The sequence below is a fragment of the Ostrea edulis genome, chromosome 2 (genome assembly GCF_947568905.1).
Source record: "Ostrea edulis chromosome 2, xbOstEdul1.1, whole genome shotgun sequence".
In the NCBI taxonomy this organism is placed as follows: Eukaryota; Metazoa; Mollusca; class Bivalvia; order Ostreida; family Ostreidae; genus Ostrea; species Ostrea edulis.
Window position 1 is genome coordinate 22,006,673 of NC_079165.1, and position 25,263 is coordinate 22,031,935.

The 25,263-nt window shown below is 35.3% G+C and overlaps 1 protein-coding gene across 8 annotated transcripts in view; it reads left to right on the forward strand.

Annotated features, from left to right (window-relative positions):
• LOC125682606 (neuronal membrane glycoprotein M6-b-like) overlaps positions 1-25,263 on the forward strand; it is a 36,142-nt gene that overhangs the window by 2,068 nt on the left and 8,811 nt on the right. The window contains exons 1-3 of one of the 8 annotated variants that reach the window (XM_048923280.2): positions 7,659-12,843; positions 14,653-14,676; positions 24,771-24,933. In XM_048923280.2, coding sequence (XP_048779237.1) covers positions 12,714-12,843; positions 14,653-14,676; positions 24,771-24,933 — 317 coding nt within the window. In that variant the 5' untranslated portion in view covers positions 7,659-12,713. Of the gene's footprint in view, positions 1-6,493; positions 6,778-7,658; positions 12,844-14,652; positions 19,423-19,501; positions 20,090-24,770; positions 24,934-25,263 lie in introns of those variants that run through there. The other 7 variants (XM_056156410.1, XM_048923283.2, XM_048923286.2 and 4 more) reach the window with 7 other exon arrangements.

The following is a 25,263-nucleotide window of genomic DNA, read 5'->3' on the forward strand; positions in this document are numbered from 1 at the left end:
CATTAGCGGTGAACAACAAAGTTATTTATCAATAAGGCATAAGCTGCAGTCATTGTTCCTTGTTCTTTGAAACTGTTGTACACATTTTTAGGTACCTTATGTTAAAAATTCTTATGATTTATGCAACATCCACCAAACTTCACGCTACTCGCTACTAGGGGTTACACGATTCATTATCTGTATGAAAATAAACTGCCTTAAAGACTGTACAAATGTACATTGTGCTATTAGCTGCAATATTGTGCTGTTGTAAACGGAAGTTTATTACGGAAGAGCCATATGCATGTGCTTTGAGCGGGGAAGAGATTGCATAAAACAAAGTACGCGTTGTCGTCGTTTGTTTGATTTGTATAATGTACCGCAAGTCATACGGAAATAATCTTTGAAATACAAATTTTCGAAGTATTGAGAATTTACCCAGTAATTTAATCTGACAACGAAACATATTTTTTTATGATTATACTCAGTTAAGTTACATTGAATGTACATTGTATATCTACCAACAAAAAAATATGCAATAAATGAAGAAAAATCCATTGGACAGGACTACGACCATTTCTTTACACAGTACCGAATTAGTTTTAGAAGTACAATTTTAAGAATTTGCCACTAAAACCAATATCATATAATCAAAGAGTATTACTTTTAAACGTTTGTACTAGAATTAAGTTTGTTTGAAATAGATTTTTATTGTGTATTCGAGTCTCGCCTGTCACTATCGAAGTCCTGTACCTATTAATGGAAACAAACTGCATGTATTTGGGGACATTCTCAGCTGATTATCAAACTCAAAATAAGTAGTGCTTGTACATGAAAATGTGAAGATAGCAAACAGTAATCAATCTCATAAATCCTATAAAGAATGCAAAATTAAGAGTACTGTAAACAGGGACTTCAGAACACACCACAGCCTACGAAGAGTAAACATACATATACCCTGTTGATCGGTCACATCCGCCGTGAGCTCTATATCTTGATCAGGTAAACGGAGTATTCCGTAGTCCAGACAGCATTCGACCAACTGACAGGTTGTATTTGCATATCGGATCATTACAACTACCATACAATTTGCGAAATGTTGAGTTGAAACGAAATTTTGCTAATGTTTGAATATTATTTACATTTATACACAAAAACGTTAGCGAAATGAATATTTTTAAGGAATAAATGTAATTTTGGGCATATGCGATATAATCTGGTTTGAGTCAGTTTACGCTTTAATCCCCTTACCAAACCATATTATACAGCATAAATTGCATTCCCTAATTTGAATTTGACCAATCAGAGACTAGAATACAATAAGAATTAAACAGTCTACACATGACAATAAAACTCGCTTATAGCGAAATACTGGGAACAACCAATTTCCATTCGTTATAACTTTCTTCTTGAAGCGCAAAGTGTGAAATCATTACAAGCGTGTTCACTGTATCCATGTTTTACTGTAAGTGTGAATTCATTACAAGCGTGTTTACTGTATCCATGTTTTACTGTAAGTGTGAAATCATTACAAGCGTGTTTACTGTATCCATGTTTTACTGTAAGTGTGAATTCATTACAAGCGTGTTTACTGTATCCATGTTTTACTGTAAGTGTGAAATCATTACAAGCGTGTTTACTGTATCCATGTTTTACTGTAAGTGTGAAATCATTACAAGCGCGTTTACTGTATCCATGTTTTACTGTAAGTGTGAAATCATTACAAGCGCGTTTACTGTATCCGTGTTTTACTGTAAGTGTGAAATCATTACACGGGTGTTTACTGTATCCGTGTTTTACTGTAAGTGTGAAATCATTACAAGCGTGTTTACTGTATCCATGTTTTACTGTAAGTGTGAATTCATTACAAGCGTGTTTACTGTAACCATGTTTTACTGTAAGTGTGAAATCATTACAAGCGCGTTTACTGTATCCATGTTTTACTGTAAGTGTGAATTCATTACAAGCGTGTTTACTGTATCCATGTTTTACTGTAAGTGTGAAATCATTACAAGCGCGTTTACTGTATCCATGTTTTACTGTAAGTGTGAATTCATTACAAGCGTGTTTACTGTATCCATGTTTTACTCTAAGTGTGAAATCATTACAAGCGTGTTTACTGTATCCATGTTTTACTGTGAGTGTGAATTCATTACAAGCGTGTTTACTGTATCCATGTTTTACTGTAAGTGTGAAATCATTACAAGCGTGTTTACTGTATCCATGTTTTACTGTAAGTGTGAAATCATTACAAGCGTGTTTACTGTATCCATGTTTTACTGTAAGTGTGAAATCATTACAAGCATGTTCACTGTATCCATGTTTTACTGTAAGTGTGAAATCATTACAAGCGTGTTCACTGTATCCATGTTTTACTGTAAGTGTGAATTCATTACAAGCGTGTTTACTGTATCCATGTTTTACTGTAAGTGTGAAATCATTACAAGCGCGTTTACTGTATCCATGTTTTACCGTACTGTAGTTTTAAAAAGAACAAGGTCTACAGTTTTTAATTGAATTAAGTAGTACAGCTTTTAATTCGAGTTTGTTAAAACCTACCACTAGAATCTTTAAGACCGCCTTGTTGATATAATTGTTTTTTAAATAGTTCTACGCTATATGCACAGCATGTGGAATTCAATAAAAACATTCCCATGCATTGCATTGAGAGTGAGAGAAAAAAACAACGTTTGTAATATTCTTAACAATGCAAAATGCAAATACTACATTGTATCATAATGTACAAACGATTACAAGGTCAGGGTGGGAAATACCTAAGAAAATCTTAACAATTGAATTATTATTAAAAGATTGTGAAAGTGGTGTTTTTAACAGCTTAAACTTTAAAGATTTAAGTCATGACGACATTACATAGTGGAACAGAAAATGCTCATGTTTTTTGTGACTTCTTTCGTGTCAATATGTTTTGATAAATATAGTGCATCTATTTTAATGACTGGGAATTTCGACGGAAATGAAAGTAGAAAATAAACTTCAATTGAGAGTATGAACTGCAGCGCTTAACGTTACCACCCTTCAAGAAGTATTCCGGGGTGCAGGCTCGTAGTTCAAACCTCTTGTATTTAAACAAAAATCAACTTTATTTCTTAAATATACAAAACCATGACTGGTGAAGTAAATATTCTCCTTATATCCCAGAAGAGTATCCCTGGAGAATTAAACTAAGGAACATAAAGTGTACGAGGGAAAAAATGTTCTAGACAAGGTCCAAATCAAGAAGGTGGAAATAGTTTTTGACGAGACATTTCCGTTTACAGTCTTTGAAGAAATATTTCATTCTTCGCATGCAATGAATAAAACATTGAAATGAAGCTATAACCCTTCTTATGTCCAATGATAGCACAAGCTTATAAGGTTATCATGAACAGTGTGAATCTCTTATAAAAAGAGGATTGATTAGTCTATTCGGGAAATCATTAATTACTATTATAGTAGTACATGTACTGGAATCCAGTACCTGCGCATTATCGTTATCTCTTAGTTTCGCCTTTCAAATCCCGAGTACTCGCATTATTTGTTGAAATCAATACTTAGAGGTTATAGACTTTGTATGGGAAAATATGACGACCGAGTTTTTTGGCCCGTAGGCGGACCGAGCTTGCGAGGTCCGTACGCGACAAAAAACGAGGTCGTCATTTTTCCCATACAAAGTCTATAACCTTTTTATTATATACTTTCAATTTCATTTAGAAACTAACAATAATTTTATCTTTTATAATTTCTTTATTAATTTAACTGAGTAAAAGATGAAAAACACGAAAAATTTGAAAATTAGCGGCGTCGTCATTTGTAGTTTCGACTTGAGTACTGATTGTGACGTAATGTTTGCGGGCCGGGATGTTTCCGGGCATATATTGTGTGATATATGCCTGCAAACTTTTAAAGAAAAAAGAAGAAATGAAATCGAAAGTATATAATAAGATGTGGATATATGTATATTTAAACAAACATGATATGTATATTGTGTTTGGAGTTGTAGTACTGTTACGTGCTTAATTATTTAGATTAGTTATTAAAAATATTTTATTCAGAGGGAAGTTAATATTCATGTTTACAAACTATGTATTATAAAAGATTGAGAAACAAGCCAAAAAATAAAACTTATTCTGATCTCGATTTCATTATGTTCCTGGTGAGAGGTGAAAATTCTAAGTGCTATACATGTAATAAATCATACACAGTTATTACCATTATACAGGAAAAGGGAAAGAGAGGAAAGCTTCAATTTACATGTAGTATTGAAACAATTATAACACATATGTAAGTATCGATATAAACTGAATTAATATAAACTATAGGCAATGTTGAAATAACATGTTGTAGAGTTAATATATGTTAACAAACACAGGTCTAGTACTTAATACAACCCTGGTGCACGTACTTGTACCGTTTGTTTGTTTTACGTCCCGTCGAAAATTTGTAACTTGCATTGAGAAGTCACTAGTTTTGGGTGAAGTGCCACAAATTTAGACCTATGCTTAGCGCTCAAAGTCGTAGCAGTGAGGGTTCTTTGACGCGTCAACGCCTGTCGCGACACGGGACCTCCGTTTTTAAGGTCATATCCGAAAGACCCGTGATTTTCACTTCTATACAATATCATAACAGTAATAGATATAGTAGAACAACCTTCAATTGTTTAGTTTGCAGTATTTCTCTAAAAATAAATAAAAGATTCACAAAGACATAATTTTTCATATTTTACACTAATATTTATTCAAATCAAAGATCCCGATCTGATCGGTGATACTACATGTAAGCGAACTAATCACGATAAATTCACGATCCGCTGTTTGCATACAGCAGGGTATTTGTTTGTGTATGATTCAAGTCTAATTCATGATACTTCCGCCATTTGTAAACTCGGGGAATAAATACATGGGTTAATTTAAAACTTCATCTCATGAAAGTTAAATATGATAGCTGAAATCAATTTATTGAATAATACAGTAACGTCTGTGTTGAATATTGCTTTTGAGTGTATGGGTTTTATCTCTTAAACTAATTTCAAAGGTTTTGGTTAACCACTAATTATAGATAGCCATGTTTGTTATATGATCGAAAAAAATGTGCTTTCTGATTGGCTGAGCTCCAACAATCTCGGAAATTCACTGACCTGCACGTGCCTTCGATGTGAATATGTTATCAAATTTTTCCAACATCGAGCCATAATTAAATTGTGAATTTCCATATTGATACCATTGATAATTATAACTGACCTCTCTACTTACTTTTGAGTATCTTGCGCTATAACGTAAAAAAAAAAAGGGGGGGGGGTGACTGATCAAACATTTTTGAATTATAGTAACATCGAACCCGATTTATAAATGATTGATTTTAAGAGTTGGTTTCGATGTTTTCATCCCTTCATATAATAAACAAACCTTGTTCCGACTACGTGTATTTGTTGGAGTCTAGCTGTAAATGGCCGACCAGATATCGTTCCGTTGGCTCTAGTAACCAGCTTCGATGTTTCCAGTCATTCAATCATACAATGAATAAATTACTGATGGGGGGTTGGGGGGGTTCCCCCCTCTGTTTTGCATCCTTTCTAAATTGTGCAACATACCAGCAGAGACATATATCGCATAAAACAGAGGTCTGTAAATCTTTGTGCAGGGAGGGATCTTTATAGAGCTACACCTGCCAGTGGCGGATTTAAGGGGTGACGCAGCCGGCGCCCCCCCCCCCCCCTAAAATTTTCAAATTAAAGGTCAATCGTGGTATCTTGTATAGAAAAATGTATTAAACGATATAAGAAGCAATAATTTCTTCCACTCCCGGAGAAATAAATGACAAAATCTTTTGATTTCTTGAATTACTTTGATGGGATAACTTAAGTTTTTCCAAAAAGCCCTAATATTTGCGTCATTTTATTATTTTCACCTTATAAAAAATGATAGAAAATAGTACAAAAGACTAAATAGGAGACATATTTTAAGCCCTGTAAAATCCAGGAGCTTCCGGGGGCTTAGCCCCCTGGGCTCCCACCTAAAGGCGGCCCCCAGACCCCCTGCCTCATAAAGTGGCGCCCCCCCCCCCCCCCCCCCCGTAACCGCAATTCCTGTATCCGCCCCTGCCTGCTGTGATATTGGGCCTCTCTTTTTGCGATCTCATCCGAAGTACCGCCCCATTTATTCGCCTCTTACGACAAGTAGGGGGTACTGGGGACCTATTCTAACCCGGGTCCCCACTGGAATTCATTCTTAGAACTTAAACTCGAAGAAAAATAGTGTGTAAATGTGTCAGTATGTACATAAGTCAAAACTGAATTATAATTTCCCCATAATTATAAGTTTGTAACTAAGATAAACCACACATTATATTTTCTAGTGTTTTAGACAATCGCGTGATTGCGACATCCGTCTTCAAGTTTCAACTTATGTCGAAGTACTAGTACATGTTTTAAATGTTTTAATCTTATACACGTCAGACCAGAAGGAACGATAATTGCCTGATTCCATTTTATCGTATGTAGGTACTTCCGCTGGTTTTTTTTTTTAAATATAGAAAGCACTTGATGGATATAAAGTTTAAATGACTGTTCACTATTGAGTTACTCTTGTGTTTGGCGGTGTGCAACGATGCTGAACGAAATATAGCATTGATATATTTATGTAGGTACTATTTTGTCTACCCGGTTTAAATATCCTTCCATTGATGGTGAAGGGGACAGAGGCATATTGGATTTGGGATTGTGGTCTTGCTTTCGATTTTGTTTAATATCAGGATGTGTTAATCAGATTAGCAGCTTGATAATGAAGAACCGCTTGTGGTATGGTAAGTAGTTTACAATCGAGTAATTCAACAAAAGGCTTTGTACTTCTGTGTTCTGAATTGTTATTCAATCTGTTGCCAGATTAAAAGGTCCATTGAATTTGACAAACGGGGGCATGTTGCATTTGAACAACCAGCAGCTAGTTTAAATATATAATTTCTACATACAGATCTGGTATCAGTATAGACAAAACTCAATTTTGTAATCCACTAAGTAATGTGTCCCATGCGAACACTTTCTACAAAGATAAAATTCAAATGTATGATATGTATATTTCATACCGGATTATCATAATTTTGAATGCATATTCAATCTTCATCGCTTTGTTAGAACAAAAGCGTCATCAGCTTCCTTTTATGCAATTTGTTTTCCTGTTATGTGCCTCAACGGAATGTATCGTTTATACATCTGCGAATAGGAACATAATTATTGAGGGCTAAACTCATGTCGGACGAACGCTAAGTAGACCTCGTATTTTTTTTTTAAAAAAACTAAACCAACTTTGAATAAAGATGATCTTATCTTAATATCATATCTAATCGTGTGGTTTTTAAATTGCGAATTGTTAGTGATGAACATAGCATTTCTTAATTATTAAATCATGTTAAAACTGTAACATTTTACAGTTTTATCATTTTATTTGAAAATGACATAATGTACGTACAATGTATATATATATATATATACATTGTATATAATGATATATGTACACTATACATATATCGTAGACCGTACACACCTACACAGTGTTTGTCATTGACAAGCACATACATTCCAACTCTCATTGTCTGCTATCAAATGAAATCTTCATATTACACTCAATGGTTCGGTCTCTCATTTTCAACGACATTCTGAAAAAATCCAAGGTCACCTTGCAATATTCGGGGGGGGGGGGGGGATCATCCTTTTCCTTACTGGCTGGTTTGAAAAGTTTTCCCTTTACAAACTAGTTTGTACAATATTTCCTAGACTGGTAAATTTGTTAAGTATTTCCTATATGCTGGCTGTTTTGGTACCGTTAAGTTTCTTAGTGACAGGATTGTACAATAGTTTCTATAGTGACTGTTTTATACAATAGTTTCTATGGTGACTGATTTGTACAATAGTTTCTATAGTGACTGGTTTCTACAATAGTTTCTATGGTGAATGGTTTATACAATAGTTTCTATGGTGACTGTTTTGTACAATAGTTTCTATGGTGACTGTTTTTTACAATAGTTTCTATAGTGACTGTTTTGTACAATAGTTTCTATAGTGACTGTTTTGTACAATAGTTTCTATAGTGACTGTTTTGTACAATAGTTTCTATAGTGACTGATTTGTACAATAGTTTCTATAGTGACTGTTTTATACAATATTTTCTATGGTGACTGTTTTGTACAATAGTTTTTATAGTGACTGATTTGTACAATAGTTTCTATGGTGACTGATTTGTACAATAGTTTCTATAGTGACTGGTTTATACAATAGTTTCTATAGTGACTGTTTTATACAATAGTTTCTATGATGACTGATTTGTACAATAGTTTCTATAGTGACTGGTTTCTACAATAGTTTCTATGGTGACTGTTTTATACAATAGTTTTTATAGTGACTGGTTTCTACAATAGTTTCTATGGTGACTGTTTTGTACAATAGTTTCTATAGTGACTGTTTTATACAATAGTTTCTATGGTGACTGTTTTATACAATAGTTTCTATAGTGACTGTTTTATACAATAGTTTTTATAGTGACTGTTTTATACAATAGTTTTTATAGTGACTGGTTTCTACAATAGTTTCTATGGTGACTGTTTTATACAATAGTTTCTGTAGTGACTGGTTTGTACAATAGTTTCTAGAGTGGCTGGTATGTACAACAGTTTCAGCCTCGAGTTTTACATATATTAGTTAAGAAACCTTATATAAATAATGATAATCTTTATTTCTAGAATCGGACATACAAACAACAATAAACTTTAGCTATATACATGTATTAGCTATATACATGTATTAGCTATCTACCGACTTGCACCGCTTTCTGCACGAAGGGGTCATTTATATTCCGATTCTAATACTTCTAAAGTCAGATGTTTAACATTGAGGGGACGGTCAGGTTTCAGATGAGATCATAGTAGAAAATCACTATAGGACATTTAATATCAACAAGTAATGCTATCTATGCTTCGAGGGATAGAAGGTCGAGGCATATTAAATGAAAGCTCACAATGATCACTGGTTGAAAATAGCAATACGATTCTTAGAATTCTGAATTATAGCGATTCACCTTAGAATCGTGAATTCAATAACTGAAATAAGTGATTTACCCAGTAGTAGTTTAGAAATTATATGTTTTGTTTTACTACTGGTGTATATCAAGAAAATAATATATATTGACTGCGAATTAAATAGATTTCACACATCGTTCATATCTCATACTTTCTCTACTCATCAATCTATATGTATTTTATTGGAAAATGTGGAGTTACCATTCCTTTATGGGATAAACCAGTTCTGAATGAGGCGATACCAGGTATTGTATGTGCAAAACCCAGCTACAACTCACGGATAAAGTATGAAACCTAAGCTAGCTACAAACCACGGATAAAGTGTGAAACCTAAGCTAGCTACAAACCACGGATAAAGTGTGATACCTAAGCTAGCTACAAACCACGGATAAAGTGTGAAACCTAAGCTAGCTACAAACCACGGATAATGCTAGCTACAAACCACGGATAAAGTGTGATACGTAAGCTTGCTACAAACCACGGATAAAGTGTGAAACCTAAGCTAGCTACAAACCACGGATAAAGTGTGATACCTAAGCCAGCTACAAACCACGGATAAAGTGTGAAACCTAAGCTAGCTACAAACCACGGATAAAGTGTGATACCTAAGCTAGCTACAAACCACGGATGAAGTGTGATACCTAAGCTAGCTACAAACCACGGATAAAGCTAGCTACAAACCACGGATAAAGCTACATGTAGCTACAAACCACGGATAAATCTTGCTACAAACCACGGATAAAGCTATCTATAGCTACAAACCACGGATAAATCTTGCTACAAACCACGGATAAAGCTACATGTAGCTACAGACCACGGATAAAGCCAGCTACAAATTGCGGATAAAGCTATCTACAAACCATGGATTAAGTATGAGTCGTGAGCCAGCAATAAAGGATAAAGTGTTATACTTGAGAACTTCGGAACAAAATTAAAAAAAAAAACGTATTCCTCTACATGCTATTTACATAGACTGCTGGTGGGGGCTTTGTCATTTTGATTCTATAGAACACATGTCTTATATTAATACACCAACATGATGAAGCGGATTATCAGCAATATTCTATATTCCTGTTACTGCACTCTTCTATGCCTTTCATGTTCTTGTAAACGAAGTCTGTTTCTATTTTACGGGTTTCTTTCACCCGTGTATCTACGGAGAAGCTGTTTGTGTGTTGATACATCTACAAGTCATATATTTCCTAAATTATTTTAATTGGCGTTTCTGTTGTATCTTTCTTCTTCATATTTAGTTCTTCTACAGCTGAGCTAAATGCTCCTCGTGTCACGTGTTTCTTTCTTCGTCAGTGTAACAAGTCGACACTGCCTCACGTCCTTTTGACCTTGTCAGCTCTTTGCTAAGTTCTTTTTTCACTTTTAATGGACCATATGTCACCGCCTATATCTTCAGTTATTTGAACAAATGCCCCAGTTGTTACATGTACGAATCCATCTCAAGTCTTTGTTGTTTTTCTAAAGATGTCTAGATGGTCAACCTCTACTTGGTAAGTGTACCTTAACATATACAAATACCCTGGTAAATATTCATATTTGGTCGCCAGTGTATCATTTATGCACGTTTGATCAATTGTTAATGAGCTCCGTTTGTGCCTGTTCAATACATATATATATATATATATATATATATATATATATATATCTTCACAGGTTATGTCAAACGTTTTGTTGATCATGATCAATATTGTGTTCATTTCATCAATATCTATGCTGACGAATTCATTAAAATGCAGTGGTTGGATAATAATTATATGGAAGTTTACCATCCTAAGCATATCTTTGTATGTGTAATTCCAGTTAATGATATCAATACCTAATGTAACACTTGCCACTTTGAAACTTTAGTATCAAAATTAATGTATAAAATTCTAATTGTACATGTATGTACTTTTAAAATGTCTGGTATCCTCAGTAGGGGGAATATTCATACTAATTTATCTTTAACAAAACTCAAATGCATGTCCTACCAGACTTGATGTAGATTGCCTGACATATGTAACTATTGTTTCGCTGAAACCGTGTACACTGCAGGTCAGACGGTACAAAGCAAATTCAGCGCTTTCAATTGGTCTCTAATTAAGGTTATCATGCCGTTAATGGAAGCGTCTTTGTGGTCCACAGAGTGACATTCAGACAGCAATATGTAAATGAAATGACTGTCCCCGGTATTAAGTAATAAGCATTATGGTTGCAGACAAGTTGGGTTCCTATGATTTATAGGAGCCACATTTCGACTTGACGTTTTGTGTCACAAACTTCTGCATGCGATTCAAGGGAATTTAAAGAAATAGTAACAAAGTTTGATCTGGAATTAAGTACTCTGTGAAAATCCCTTTAATGCAGATGTTGAAAATTATTTAGAGAGGTTTTATCTAAAGGGATGGTTAATTGTGGTTTACAAATGATGATAAATTCAGTGAAACTTACAAGACATGTAGCAGACAATAATTGCAGAAATGTACGCAAAAAAAGAGAGTTGTGTGTTGAACTTTAATTCACATTATGCAAATGAAATTCATAAACCACGTGTTATCTATGGGATTATGTAATACACACAGGTGTCTTTGCAGTTGAAATTAAATAGGGAAAGGACTCTTTGAAGATTTGGTTACTATGTACTTTTTCTTTCCCCTTTTTTGTATTTTCTTCAAAGAGTCACTCTTTGCTTACGTCACGACCTGTTTATTTATTTTTTTTCTTTCCTACTTTGTCATATGAAAAATGAAGCCAGACTATGTTACAAAAAACTATTGACATAAACCCGATAAGAAAAGACAAGATATTGTTCAACAACTTGACGAACATGTTCAAGATGACATGGTTTATGTCTAGGGGCAGTCAAATTACAAGACAGAATTTAAAAACATTGATATCTTTACCACCGTAATACACACCAGTATTCGTCTGGTGCGGAAGTAAAAGAAATGATTTTGCTTTATTAATTGATTAATTTAATGGCGACCGGCGGTATAAGCTAGTGAAAATCCATACAACCATTTAGCCATTGTTTCCCCACGGGATTCCGTCAAATCGGGAGATATTGTAGTTTATATCGTCTGCTTGCAAAGTGTACAGCTGAGGCAGTCTTGGGGAATCGGGTTCTTCTAAGGCTAGGAAACCAGCATCCGGGTATTCTGGAAACCGCAGAAAAATCCACGCTCATAATGTGTACGTATGTATATTAGGAAAATCGGCGAACCGGATCGGGTCAATAAACCTAGTGCTGGTGTCAATCATTGCAAGTTTCTGCTCCAGTGGGAATTTCAGTATTTTGAATAAAACTGTGTATTGGATTTTATTCCGTTGCTGCAAGTGAAGTTGGAACATGTAGTGGTCTGGCTCAGCTCCCGCGCTCAGGAATCCTACAAAGCTGTATATATGCTGTGTTTTAAAACTGATGTATTATTTATATATTTGCTCCGTGTTCATTCGACGTTGAATATTTAGAATTATCGGCTTTGTTTAAAAGAATACTAGCGCCTGTTGCACTGCAATGAGCCGAGGAAAATGTGAGGAGAGGAATTTAAGCTAGTTCCCAGGCGTAGAATATATGCATTGCATATGCAAACTGAACTATTTTTGCACGCAATTATAATCATTTGTTTGTAAACAAAATATCAAGGACGAGTAGGATAAGGTGCTAAGTTTGGAAAATGGAACAGGAGGGTCCCTGGGAGTCGATGAGAGCTGAGCAGGAAAATGGAGAGTTACTGTCTGAAGATGAACGAGTGGAAGCATCCAAGGATCTCCGAGAAGAGGAGCCCCAAGGCAATGTGAAAGAAGGTATTTCGTGACACCTTGTCCGCTTTCGTGATCGTTGGTTATTGTAACAGAAATGTATATATATATATATATATATATATATATATATATATAGTCGATCAGAGGTATGATATATTTATAGGTGTCGAAGTAATCAGCGGTATAGTCCCGGGTTGATGGATATCGATAGTTAGGAAAGAGTTGTAAACATAGTACACAAGTGTTAAATTCTCGAGGCACGATTCTAGAAACCTGAATTAAATGTCCTCAGTCAGGCCTCTGTTAAAACCCTATCCCTTTGTTATGTCTATTTAAGGACAATGTAATTGAATACTTGTATCAAAAGATGTTTGATCGCACGATAAATCTTTAATTAGTCATTATTCACAAGGCAATATGGTTGTGTTTTGTCAAAATAACCTAATTGAATTTGTCAAGAATTTCACTACTACTTAAATCTTTGGACCGGAAAATGTTATAAGAATTGTTTGTTGTTGTGCGTGTATTTACTAACGTGTGTAGTTGTACGTACTGTACAAGCTTATGAATTATTTTATGCGTCGGTAAATAATATTGGGGCGTGTATACGTTTGCCATCAACTGTGGTGGGTGTTTATTCAAGATCAAACCGTGTAACTGGCCGGAAGATGTGCCCTGAAGTCGAACATAGATAAAAAGATAGAAGATACCGGTGCCGTCCTCTTGATTTCCTCTCAACATGAGCATTAACAGTGATTAGTGTCCTTAATTAACATCACGAAGAAACTGACCTAGGATAACTTGTTAATTGTTAAAATGTTCTATTCCTAAACCAAAATGCTTGTTTGAATCTGTTTTTCATCCTTTAGTCAATTTTTAAGATAATGCGAGGATTTTGACAACATTTCAATAAAAACAGTCGATCAGAGGTATGATGTTTTACAGAGAATTCGCCGCCAGAAGACGATAGTGCCGTCTGCTTCCTTAGAAAATCGTCTAATGTCATTACTATATATTTATCTCTTCATCTTCGGGCTTAGGCGAGTGGCATAAAGTGCCCCTTGCTACTTAGAGTTTGTTTGTAATTCTATAAGTAATATTTTGTTAGTAGGCATTTCAACGAGAATCTCTATTTTTTCTGCACGTGTCGGATCCTGTCGTTAACTGCGATGGCTGTTTACGGAGAATTTGTTGACATGTGATATACACTAATGCCACTAATGATCAGGAGAGCATATTAAAAGCAGTTGTCATCGCTCTGATTTTTGTAGATAAATTATTTACATTTGACATTTAGCAAAATTCCACATTTAGGCTATTGCACGACATCAAAATGTATTTAAGCGTTTTTTGGATAATCATGCACACAGCCAATGAACTGAAATCATTAATTACGAAATGAATATATCGTTATGGAAGTTATTAAGCCCCTTGTGAAAGAGATATATTGATTTTTTCATTCTTTCCTCCTGGAGAATTTAGATAGGGTCCATAGTTTGTTTTAGGTTTTTTACATATTGTCGGTAATAATGCAATCGACAGCTAATGTACCATCTGTACGTTTCCGCGTCGTCGTGTTGTACATGTATTTTGGTAAGTGCATTAATTAAAACGTCCTGACGTTCCGATCGATGACAAATCAGAAACCGAACTAGAAGCTCAGGGTTACTGCAGTTTGATGGAGCGATGAATTGAATTTAATTGTGATTTTTTAAAATTAAGTCAGGTTTTATTGAAAATGAAAACAAGATGCCAATGCATTTATCGAATTTTCACTATAGACTCGTATCTTCTTGTTCCTTGAAAGATTAGCACATATATTTTAAACAATCTTTTAATCGGTTTTTTCAGTCTGGATTTCCATGTCTGATGGCTGTACGTATTTTCACGATTTTGTTTTGGGTTTTTTGTAATTTTACACTTTTTTTGCTACACTTGCTTTATTGACCCGCCAAAGCTATATTGACCCGCTAAAGCTATATTGACCCGTCAAAGCTAATGCGCAAACTATTACAAGATCATCTCACTGTATACTTGACCACTAATGAGGTACTTCAGACCAAAAGTCTGAAATCTAACAAATGCTTGAAAGCTCATCACCAAAAAGTACATAGTGATATTTTATGCTGTTGAGCTGATCTTGTAATCCATTGTAATGTTTGCTAGTACAAGGTTGTAGAGAACGGATCATTAAACATTTTGATCTTTCAAGCCTATACAACAAAGTTGAAAATAGTACTGTAAAACCATATTCTAGTTATTCTAGTTTGACATTTGTGAATCATTACGTGATAATTCACATGAAATGATAATTGTAACAGTTATCAACGAATGATTGGTTTATGCCACTGAATCTGCTTCAGTGTAAGATATAAGCTTTAACAAAGTAGGCCAAACTTCTCCAGACCTCCCACCCCCGCTGCTAACTCTACAAGTAGTAAGGATAAATCCTACACTGGCAGGTCAGATGTCAAAACAACTAAGGATACAGAACTCCTCAGCTGCATATTTCGGGGGGTGTTTTTCCTTCTGATAACCCCTGCTGTGTGTTCTATTCCGGTTCTCAAGATTTACACTGAACTTCGCTCTCATCTCTGTAGTGTTCTCAATATTAGATTTTTATTCGTGAGATGCAGATTTCTTTTTTTCTATTTGTGGTCTGTAAATGAAACGCGATGCAATTAATGAACGGTAAGAGTTGGAATACAAAGTTTGCAAAAAATAGATTATTTTTATTTTTCGTCTTCTATTTTCTTCATGTTTATATAGTTTACAAATTCCCCATTGAAAAACTTCGAAATTCTGTGGGATTATTGTATGAACACACAAACTATGCATGAATGTTGTGGCCACATGCATGTTTTGTTTTGTCCATACACTGCATGCAGTTTGCAATATACACGTGCACGCATGTTACAGTTACAAGTTCTATAGAACTGAAGTTCAAGTGTGTTGTCATTGATCCTGGTTTCCAAGTTAAGTTGTCACTATGGTGAAACAATCAGCATCAAATCACTTTAGATCTGCCTCCTTTGATTTTTTTTACCTAGTGCTAACAATTTAATATTTATAAAATGGATGTTGAGTGATTCGCTCTCGTCGCGGTATGTGGTAAGAATATTTAGGAAAGCAATGAAGCCGAACGAGTAAAGAGTAAGTCTCGATTGATTTTTGTAGCTGCCTGCGCTAATTCTGCTATTACAACAGTGGATCGTTGATGATATTTTCCCAAAGGCACAAAGATAGCAAGACAACTTTTGTCTCCATTGTCTTTACAGACTGAAGAGCTCTTGTTGAAATAGCCAGCACTGCATTAGCAGAGATTCTCGTGCAGATTGATATAATCTTCTTAACAAGTTCAGCTATAATATAGCACAGAATTAACAAGAATTATTTTTTGGTCAAAATTGGTCATTGAATCTTTGATCAGTGTAGGAACAGGTTGTAGAGTGAGGAGGTACTAATATCGTACTAACGGTGTAGTAATGCAGACCTAACTTTTTCGGTTTGTCGGTGACAATGGATGAGGGTACGTACGAATTCAAAGTAGCTTTAGATCCAGTAGTCTATGCATGTATATGCCGGAGGTCGGTGTGAAGGCAGCTTAATCCTCTTTGCATTGTGTATTGTCTCTTCCGAGTCCATTCATCGCCAAAATCAATGTATCCTATTTTACTATGAGTCAAAGAGTACATTTACAAATTATATAGCCTTGTACCTACAAACCCACCATTTCAGTGTCTCTGAAAGATGCGTGGTCACATTGACCATTCATCTCCAAGAGACAGCTAACATGTACAGACAGAAAGTTTCACCATTTCCCGACTCTTGAAATGTCTTGTCCACAAACATCAAGCCTACTCTTTAACAAGGTAGATTTAGGAGTCAATGTTCATTTACATCCCACTGAAACATTCAAGATTTTCTGCTGATTAATGATTTGTGTTTACTGGGGAGCATTTTGAAAGTCTGTGAAAGAAGAATGAATAATTATTACGTACTGAAACTAAAGTACTGTTTGATAGCCACTATTGCAAAATAGAACATTTATGTGAAAGCAATATGAACTGCAATTTGTTTTGCTGCAAGAGAAAATGTAGATAATGTAGAATTTGATGCAGCCTTAGAAGAGAATGGAAGTATCCAATTCAGAACTGCTTTTATCTATGCAATAATGACAGACACTGGTGTAGCAATTTTCTAGATGAGTGGACCATTACTAAGATTGAAATTGTCTAATCATGAGCTTGGCATAACGTTAACATCAGAAACAATGGCGTTAATCGACAACTCATTATGGAGTTCTCAGATGCAAAGAGCCTTCTGTTTACTTTTCTGTTTAATGTATCGATTTCAGTGTGTTTTTTGTTGAAGCGTTTCAAGATAAATTGTGTCACTATCGGAGTTTGTGTATCGCAGAAAATCGATCAAGCCGTCCCAGAAACTAATGTTTTGGTTTCCAGATTCTCTGATCACGTGACCTTGTTTACAATGCAGCAGTAAATGATCAGGCGATGTGAACAGATCTCTCCGCATAAATAATGAACTTTGATTCACTAGATGATTCGCAACACAAATTGATAACAGTGCGTTTGATATTGTTTGAATCATTTATCGTGTGCTTTGTCTTATACAGCTTGAATTGTATAGTAAATTCAAATAGAAAATTTGTGATCACTCGCACAAGACACAGTCGCCTTCGTCCTACATCGATTTCCCAGGAATGCTCGGTTGTATGCAGCGGTAACAAATTGGTCATTTGTTTCTGAGCAGTTCCAAACTATTATCATCAACTGCAAGTTACATTGTTAACTGTTTTGCGAGACTGAAATACTTTTCCCACATGAACCCAAACCATCCAAGTTTTTCAGCCATACATTAGGAATTATATTCATTACCCCCCCCCCCTCTCCCCCAATAAACACGTCATGGTCTGTACCACTCTGAACACTAATGTATCCAAAACCCTGTATTGTACTTCTGATAATCATGAACCCCATGTGTTGTCATACACACGCATATTCTTTGCGTTGCGTGTATGTTGTTTATCATGATATGAAAGTGTTCGTGGAGTGCAGTTGACGACGGCGTTGATACAGAGCTTGACTGTTTATTTTGTGGAGAAGAGAGACCCTAGGGTATACCGGGTACATCCTACAACCTGCAATTTATCCTCCATTCGTATTGTTCGGGGAATGTAAGGTTTTTTAATCGTTGGTTTTAAGGAGTCTTAAATTTAGTATGAAATTGCCTAAGGTCATTAAAACAACCCGTGTATGTAATGCATTACTAGTAATGATGTTTTCGATTTTAAAAAAAATTGGAAGTTTATTTTAGAGAAATTCTATTTTGTATGTGTTGCCACTAATCATGTTTAAATAAAGTTCTTGAAAGTTTATGTAGATAAATTCTATTTTGTATCTACGAATGCCAACATGTATGTGCACAGACATCATAATATTCCATAGTGAACAGAACGACATTTTAATCTGCACTGAATACACCTGGAAATTAATATTAGCATACATCACTTTCTAATTTCAAATTCGCGTTTGTATATATTCAGCTCTTTTCTAAAGGTGACCTGCTAGCATATCAAAACTTGACATTGAAGAGACAACGGTCTTCTTTAAAACTTCCAATATCGCAGGATTTATAAAATGCGGAAAGGTTTGTAACTTTCTTTTTGAAAAGTAATGGTCGATTCGTTTCTATTGTATTGATAACATCTTGAAATTTTTGAAGTGAATATATAACTGATGAATTCTGTCTGTAGACATATATGGACGTCATACAACTTGACGCTTATGCTGAACGTTATGGGGATAAGTCGCCAAGGTGTTGTTACAGATGTAAGCCCCTACTCAATAACTGTGCAACATAAGTGTGACCCTTACAAAGTTCATACATTGTTACCTCTGTTGTTGTTTGTCTGGAATCACGTAACGTGATGAATGACTGACGGAGCTTGCGAACGTTCCTAAGATTAATCTAAACCAATGTGAGCTTCATTTAAGCATGTGAGTGTATTAATAACGAGCTTCGTTCTCTTTGATTCTTTTAGTCTTCGCTTGGGATAGACATCCCTCCAACCCATTCACACTTAACCTTGCGTTTTACTTATGTTGTGAGAATTGGATATTGATAAGAAATCTGCCAAATTTCCGGAACTAAAGCGCAGTAGTTGGTGTTGCCATCGATATATTTCAGTACAACAGGAAACCTATCGGCTCTTCTTCAGCCGCCCCAGGGTGTCTTCACACGATAATACAAAGATTTGTAGAAGACCTATAATTTGCGCCTAAGATAAGTATTTTGTTAAGGTGTAATTAGGGAATGTGAGGTGTTTCTATGTGCTAGTCTTCTGCATTTTGAAGGAGTAATTTGTGATACAGGGCTATTAGATTCGGTCTCAAATTTGAAAAAGAAATTCTGCATCGTCATTACTTCTGATCGACCGTTTTAAATAGTTTAGTGGATAGTTAGGTGTGCAGTACCGTTTTAAATAGTTTAGTGGATAGTTAGGTGTGCAGTTTATCATCATGGATATTACTGAAGAACGAAAAGAGCGCAATGGAGTTTCCACCAAGGCTAACAAACAAAATGATATTAATAGAAAGGGTAAGTATACAAGTATATGAACATGTACTAGGGTAGGGATGAAAACGGTTTTATTTTCCCCTCCTTCCTTCCTTTTTCTCTATCTCTCCTTTCTCTTCCATTTTTTCCCCCTATTTCCTCTCTTCACTCTTTTCCCCCGTCAGCTCTGACTGCATATACATGAAAGCTTGAATAGACTCCCCTTACTTATTTCTTTCTGATGATTTCAACGTGCACATTTATGCATGTGAATCTGTATATAAGTACGTACTTAAGTGCATACATACAACTGTAACACACCCAGTCAAGATCTCCGTATATGCAAATTTTGTACTTCATGAAAAATACCAGAGGAATCTTATTAATGGTTGCTCTCGCACGTAATTCTCAATCAGCATGCTGTACATGGGAATAGGAGGTATTCCCATGCACAGCATGCTGATTGAGAATCTTCTGAACACTTTATAAACACAGAACAACTGATCCGTTTAATTGATCTTTCTCGCTTTCTTTGTGTTTAATTGCTTGAATATACATGCATAAGGTTAACGAAGCGTCGCCGGAAGCATCTCGCTCAACATGTCCAAAATGATAATTTGTCCGTCCTGTGGCGATGAACGCTCATCCATAACGGGATAATTTGTATAGTCCATTTTTCAACATTTCAAGGGCGATATGGTCAGACGAGGTGAGTTTAGTCACGAAGCTTAGATCATTTGAATTGGAACAAGAAACTTACATTATTTACTATATGAAAATGGGAAATATTTATGTATGTTTCTTCGTTTCTGTCATTTTCAAAACATGAGGGCCCCTCTGTATCAGTTTTAGACAGGTGAGGTTAATGTCGATGCATTAAACAATTCTGTCATTCATGCATTCATTGATATTTTGTGGTTAGTACTGCGTCCACCTTGGACGTACTAGAACTAGTACTCGATGTAGTTCTGAACATCCGGGGTCTTCTTGTCATTGTTGCATCATTCGATGTCCTGGACTATGGCGTCTCAAACTATTTTTCTTACCTGATTACATGTATACCTCACGAATACGGCATATTAATGCTGATTGTACAGAATATATGATTAATTCGATTTCTTACGTCAATGAGATCTAGCGTTCTTTTAAACTGAGTTGAACCCAAATGAACTCCCAATATTGAAGGCGATGTCACTAATTTTAGCATTCATGATATTATCAGCCTTTCACTGTCAAAACTTAATGATGTTGTATAACGCCGAGATATACAATGGTCTTATTATAATCATATGACGTGTTGGCTCTTTTTATGCTGTTCTGTGGCTTTTCATTTCCAACTATAGAACAGAAGTTGTTGGGTTTTAATATACAGGTATATGAGCCTTATGTGTTGGAGAGTTAAGATGATCGTCGCAATTCACGGCTGAAATGAGGAGATCATACATTTCAGCTGTGATCCCGTGGGGATCCGGGTTAAAATAGATCCTCAGTACCCCCTTGCTTGTCATAAGAGGTGACTAAATGGGGAGGCCCTTCGAATGAGACCGCAAAATCCAAGGCCCGTGTCACAGCAGGTGTGGCACGATAAAGATCCCTCCCTGCTCAAAGGCCGTAAGCGCCGAACATAAGCCTAAATTTTACAGCCCTTCGCCGACAATGGTGACGTTTCCATAAGAGTGAAAAATTATCGAGAAGGACGTTGAATAATATAAAATCAATTAATCATTTCAGTCATGGCTTGCGACGATGAGTTTTAGATACATATATGTACAAATGCAGAATAAATACCTACGTAAACTTGTTTGCTACACAAATATACCACCACGCACGACTAAAGCAGGTGTTAATGATTCTCCCAGGTAACCATTATCACATTTGGATAATGGCGAAGCTTTCGACATTTACCTCAGTTTGTGAAATGTACATGAAAAGATGACATCGGATGTAACATCCTCCGTCACAGAAAATAATAATGGCTGTCCAAATAGAATGAGACCGCGTAGAACTTCTGTTGCTCTGACCCGGTTCACCTCAATTCAGACGGAGTGTCGATTGATATACTCAAGTAAGGAACTTTACCAGTACCCCTTTTTGTTGGTTTTATCCAAATTGTTTTCAAAAATTTCACGGGAATCTTTCGATACTTTGATTGTCGTGAGTTAACTTATTTGAAGGTTGAAGTGTTTCATTTGATATTTGGAGCTGTCGGTAGATGTAGCGCCTCTGTCGGTAGATGTAGCGCCTCCTCCCTTCGCCCGAACTTTGACTCTTTGTGAGTTCTTCAACTAACATTCATCATGTCCACAAAGTCTTTGTAAAATATTCAATTCCTCTAAAGAATAATTATGGTGATGTTTGGTCACTGAATTCATTCACGAGATCTGAAAAATTCTTCTAATCTCATCAATGTGCGGTGTTTAATTTAGCGACCACCGCAAACACGCCCCAATACAGAACCAACCAATCACATAGGTCGAAAACAATCCCCAGTATTGAGGATCAAGAATTCCTCTATTCGCTCTTTTCTTTGCATATAATTTTCAGTTAGAAATGGTGGACTTCATTGTACATAAATGGGATAAATTACAAAATAACCAAAGCGTGTTGAATTCAAACTTTATGTAGATTCAACTTACAACGCAATCACATTTATCAATTGTAGAATGATCGGATGTACTACATAATGAAATGGCTATGAACGATTCAAATACTACATGTATTTTTATATACAATGTATGTTTATAAATAGTGATCTTTTTTAACTGGAAATCGTCAATGAATCTTTATATAAAGATGTGTAATGGTATTTTGATATGATTTGTCTACAACAACAACAAACCCAATTGTGGACAGTGATGAAAAATTCTATATAAAGAGCTGAAAATGTTAAAATATATACTGTTATCAAATTAAACCGAAAGTTTTGATAAACTCTGCAACATCGTCAACGTATTAGTTAAAAAATGGGCAGATTTATGCCAGTAAAAATCTTCCGTTTCAAATCTACCAAAGTGTTAAAAATTAGTTATTTGAATATACACACCGCATTATACTACTTACAGGATATGCAGCATTTGGCCATGCTTGATTTTACCGTGTCAAAACGTAATTTCTTAAAATGTGTCAAGACCTGCCCGCCTAACAATGCATGCATTCTTGCATACTAAGTAGAAGAGAAATATGAATTTACTGACCAATAAATGCAGATGGATTAATAAACGTGTCTAACTAATTACGATACTTATGATTAAGGTAACTCCACCTTCATGTGACCTTGCAATATTATGGGTTCAAAGTAGAAAAAAGTGTATCAATTTCTACTAGATACAATTTAATTCAGTCAATAACCAATGACAATGTGTATGTTGCCACCGTTTCAAAGTTGTCGGACGTACATAAACAGATGTATATATACATGTATCAACTTCAGAAAATGACATAAACAGCATAATGCAAACTGCATAAAAACTATTTAAAATGATACTGCTAATATATATATATATATATATCATAGTATAATAAACATGCAATGGATAAAATGCTGACTTCATATCGGAGTTTTTGCCCTTGACTTCATTTTTGATTATAAATATATGAAAATAAATAAACTTTTCTAGTATCATATATATATATATATATAGTGTACCCAATGTTAATCCATCAAACAGTTTCCACAATATCAAAGCTATAGACAAGCGTGCGCATCCAGATCAGTCAAAACGCGCAAGTTACTCCGAGACCTGATTTAGTGTCAGGATGAATTGTTTTTGACTTTTATGGTTTTAATCCCTTAATTGCAGCATGAAATAAGTAATTTTACAATTTAATAGAAAGTTCATGTCAGATTTACAACCAATTCATGTTAAAAAAAAATTATTTCTATTTTTGACGTGTAGAGACGAGCGATCTGAAAGGATCACTACATGTAAACCCAGACGGTTAGCAATATTATCTAGTAAAACAAATGTGAAAATCAGACCGACAAACGCCCAGAACCAAAAACACAACTGCATGGCGTATGTGGAGATGTCTGTGAAATGAACGCTGACATTTGAGGCATATCTAAAATTCTACCTGACGCATTCGGATTTGTCTGAAGAAGCAATCCGACATATTTGGAGTTGCCTGTAAAGTGCACCCTGGCATCAGTGGAACTGTAGAAGTTCATGCTTGTTAACGTTTCCAATAATTTGAAAGTTCTTCACAGCCCACACAATATCAAAGCTATAGACAAATATACAGCGGCAAAGATCGATGGTTAGTTGTATATTATTTAAAATCCCGCTCGAGAATTTTTCACTCATTAAAAGACCTCACCATCGCCGGTGAAGGGCTGCAAAATTCGGCCTATGCTCGGCGTTTACGGCCTCTGAGCAGGTAGCAGTCTTAATTTTGCCACACCTGCTGTGACACGTGCCTCGTTTATGCAGTCTCATTCGAAAGACCGTCCCTTTTAATCGCCTCTTACAACAGAGAAGGCGCACTGAGGACTTATTTTAACCCGGACTGAAATGATTTTCACATCATCCCTTTAACCAAAGCCTAAGGCGTTTTAACGTCATTATACTAATAAACCTTTATAATCAACTAAATCTGAGTAAAGTCGCATTGATGAGGGAATATAGTTTCCATCTACAATTTGAACTGTTACTGTTTTACTGGGCAGAGAAATTACATTAACATTTGTGTAAGTGGTCTTTTGTAAACAAATTCATTGCTTGACAGAGTTCCATTACCAGTATAGTACGCAGGTGTTGTAGGCATTTTCGATTCGTGATGGTCATACAATATGTTGTGCTTTGTGTGTTAGATAAAAATGTTTTCAACTCTTCTGTGTTTTACTTTGTGGTGGTAATTTAGAAAATTTATTGTTTTTGAACTTAACATAAAGGTTTATCTCACAGTGATTATATTAAAATTCAAAGTAAATGGTCTTTCCTTATAAAGTTCTATTTTGTTTACTGTCTATACTGCACCTATTACATCATCTATGATTCACAACAATCCTTTCATTTGAAATATGTTGTGTATTTGAAAATAATAACTTAGTGTTAATTGTCTCAATATCGATATTGTACATATGTTTCTACCAGGCCCTTAATATGATGATAAGGTTGCGTGTTGTTACGTATCCATGGTAACGTAATTTACGTAGTGAAGAATTAAATAAGCGACCGACAATTTTAGAAATATTTACCTCAGTTTCATAAGGATATATGCATCAAATTGTAATGGCAACGACTCGCAAAGTCAGCTTTCATACAAAGCGTAAGAATTTCAAACAGAAAATGACTTTTAAAGCAGGAATTTAAACTTTAAAAATAGTTGAATTAAAAGGAATTCATAATTTGTGAAAACGTGGAATTTCAAAAGTTTTTTATTTTTTGCAGCTCGAAGTGAAAAGTGCAGTGATCGATTCCTGCATTGCCTCTCTCAAGTACCATGTGGATCCCTGATTGCCTGGATTATTCTTCTTGTTGGACTCGGTGGCCTGACGGGTGGACTTCTGATTGGTGCGCAGAAAACACGTGACATGCTCGACAATGACCAGTTGTAAGTTTTACTTTTTCAAAGGTTAAGAAGGGAGATTTTTGAGGATTTTCATATTTTAAAAAGAAGAAATGTTATATGCTTTTAACAGATACCACGAAGGTCTGCCATATTGTAGAAATGCGCTTTTAAAGTTGAGATTCTATTTTCATTAAAGATTTTATAATTTAAACTTCTTTTTGATAGAGAGTGAACCGTGCAATATATATTTTAGATATTAAAAATATCTGCCTTTGAAGTAAGGTTCTTTAACATTTGAGAGAAGGACATTCATTCAATATATACATCACGACAAATAAAAAATCCGAAAATATTCCAAAGGAACCAAGACAA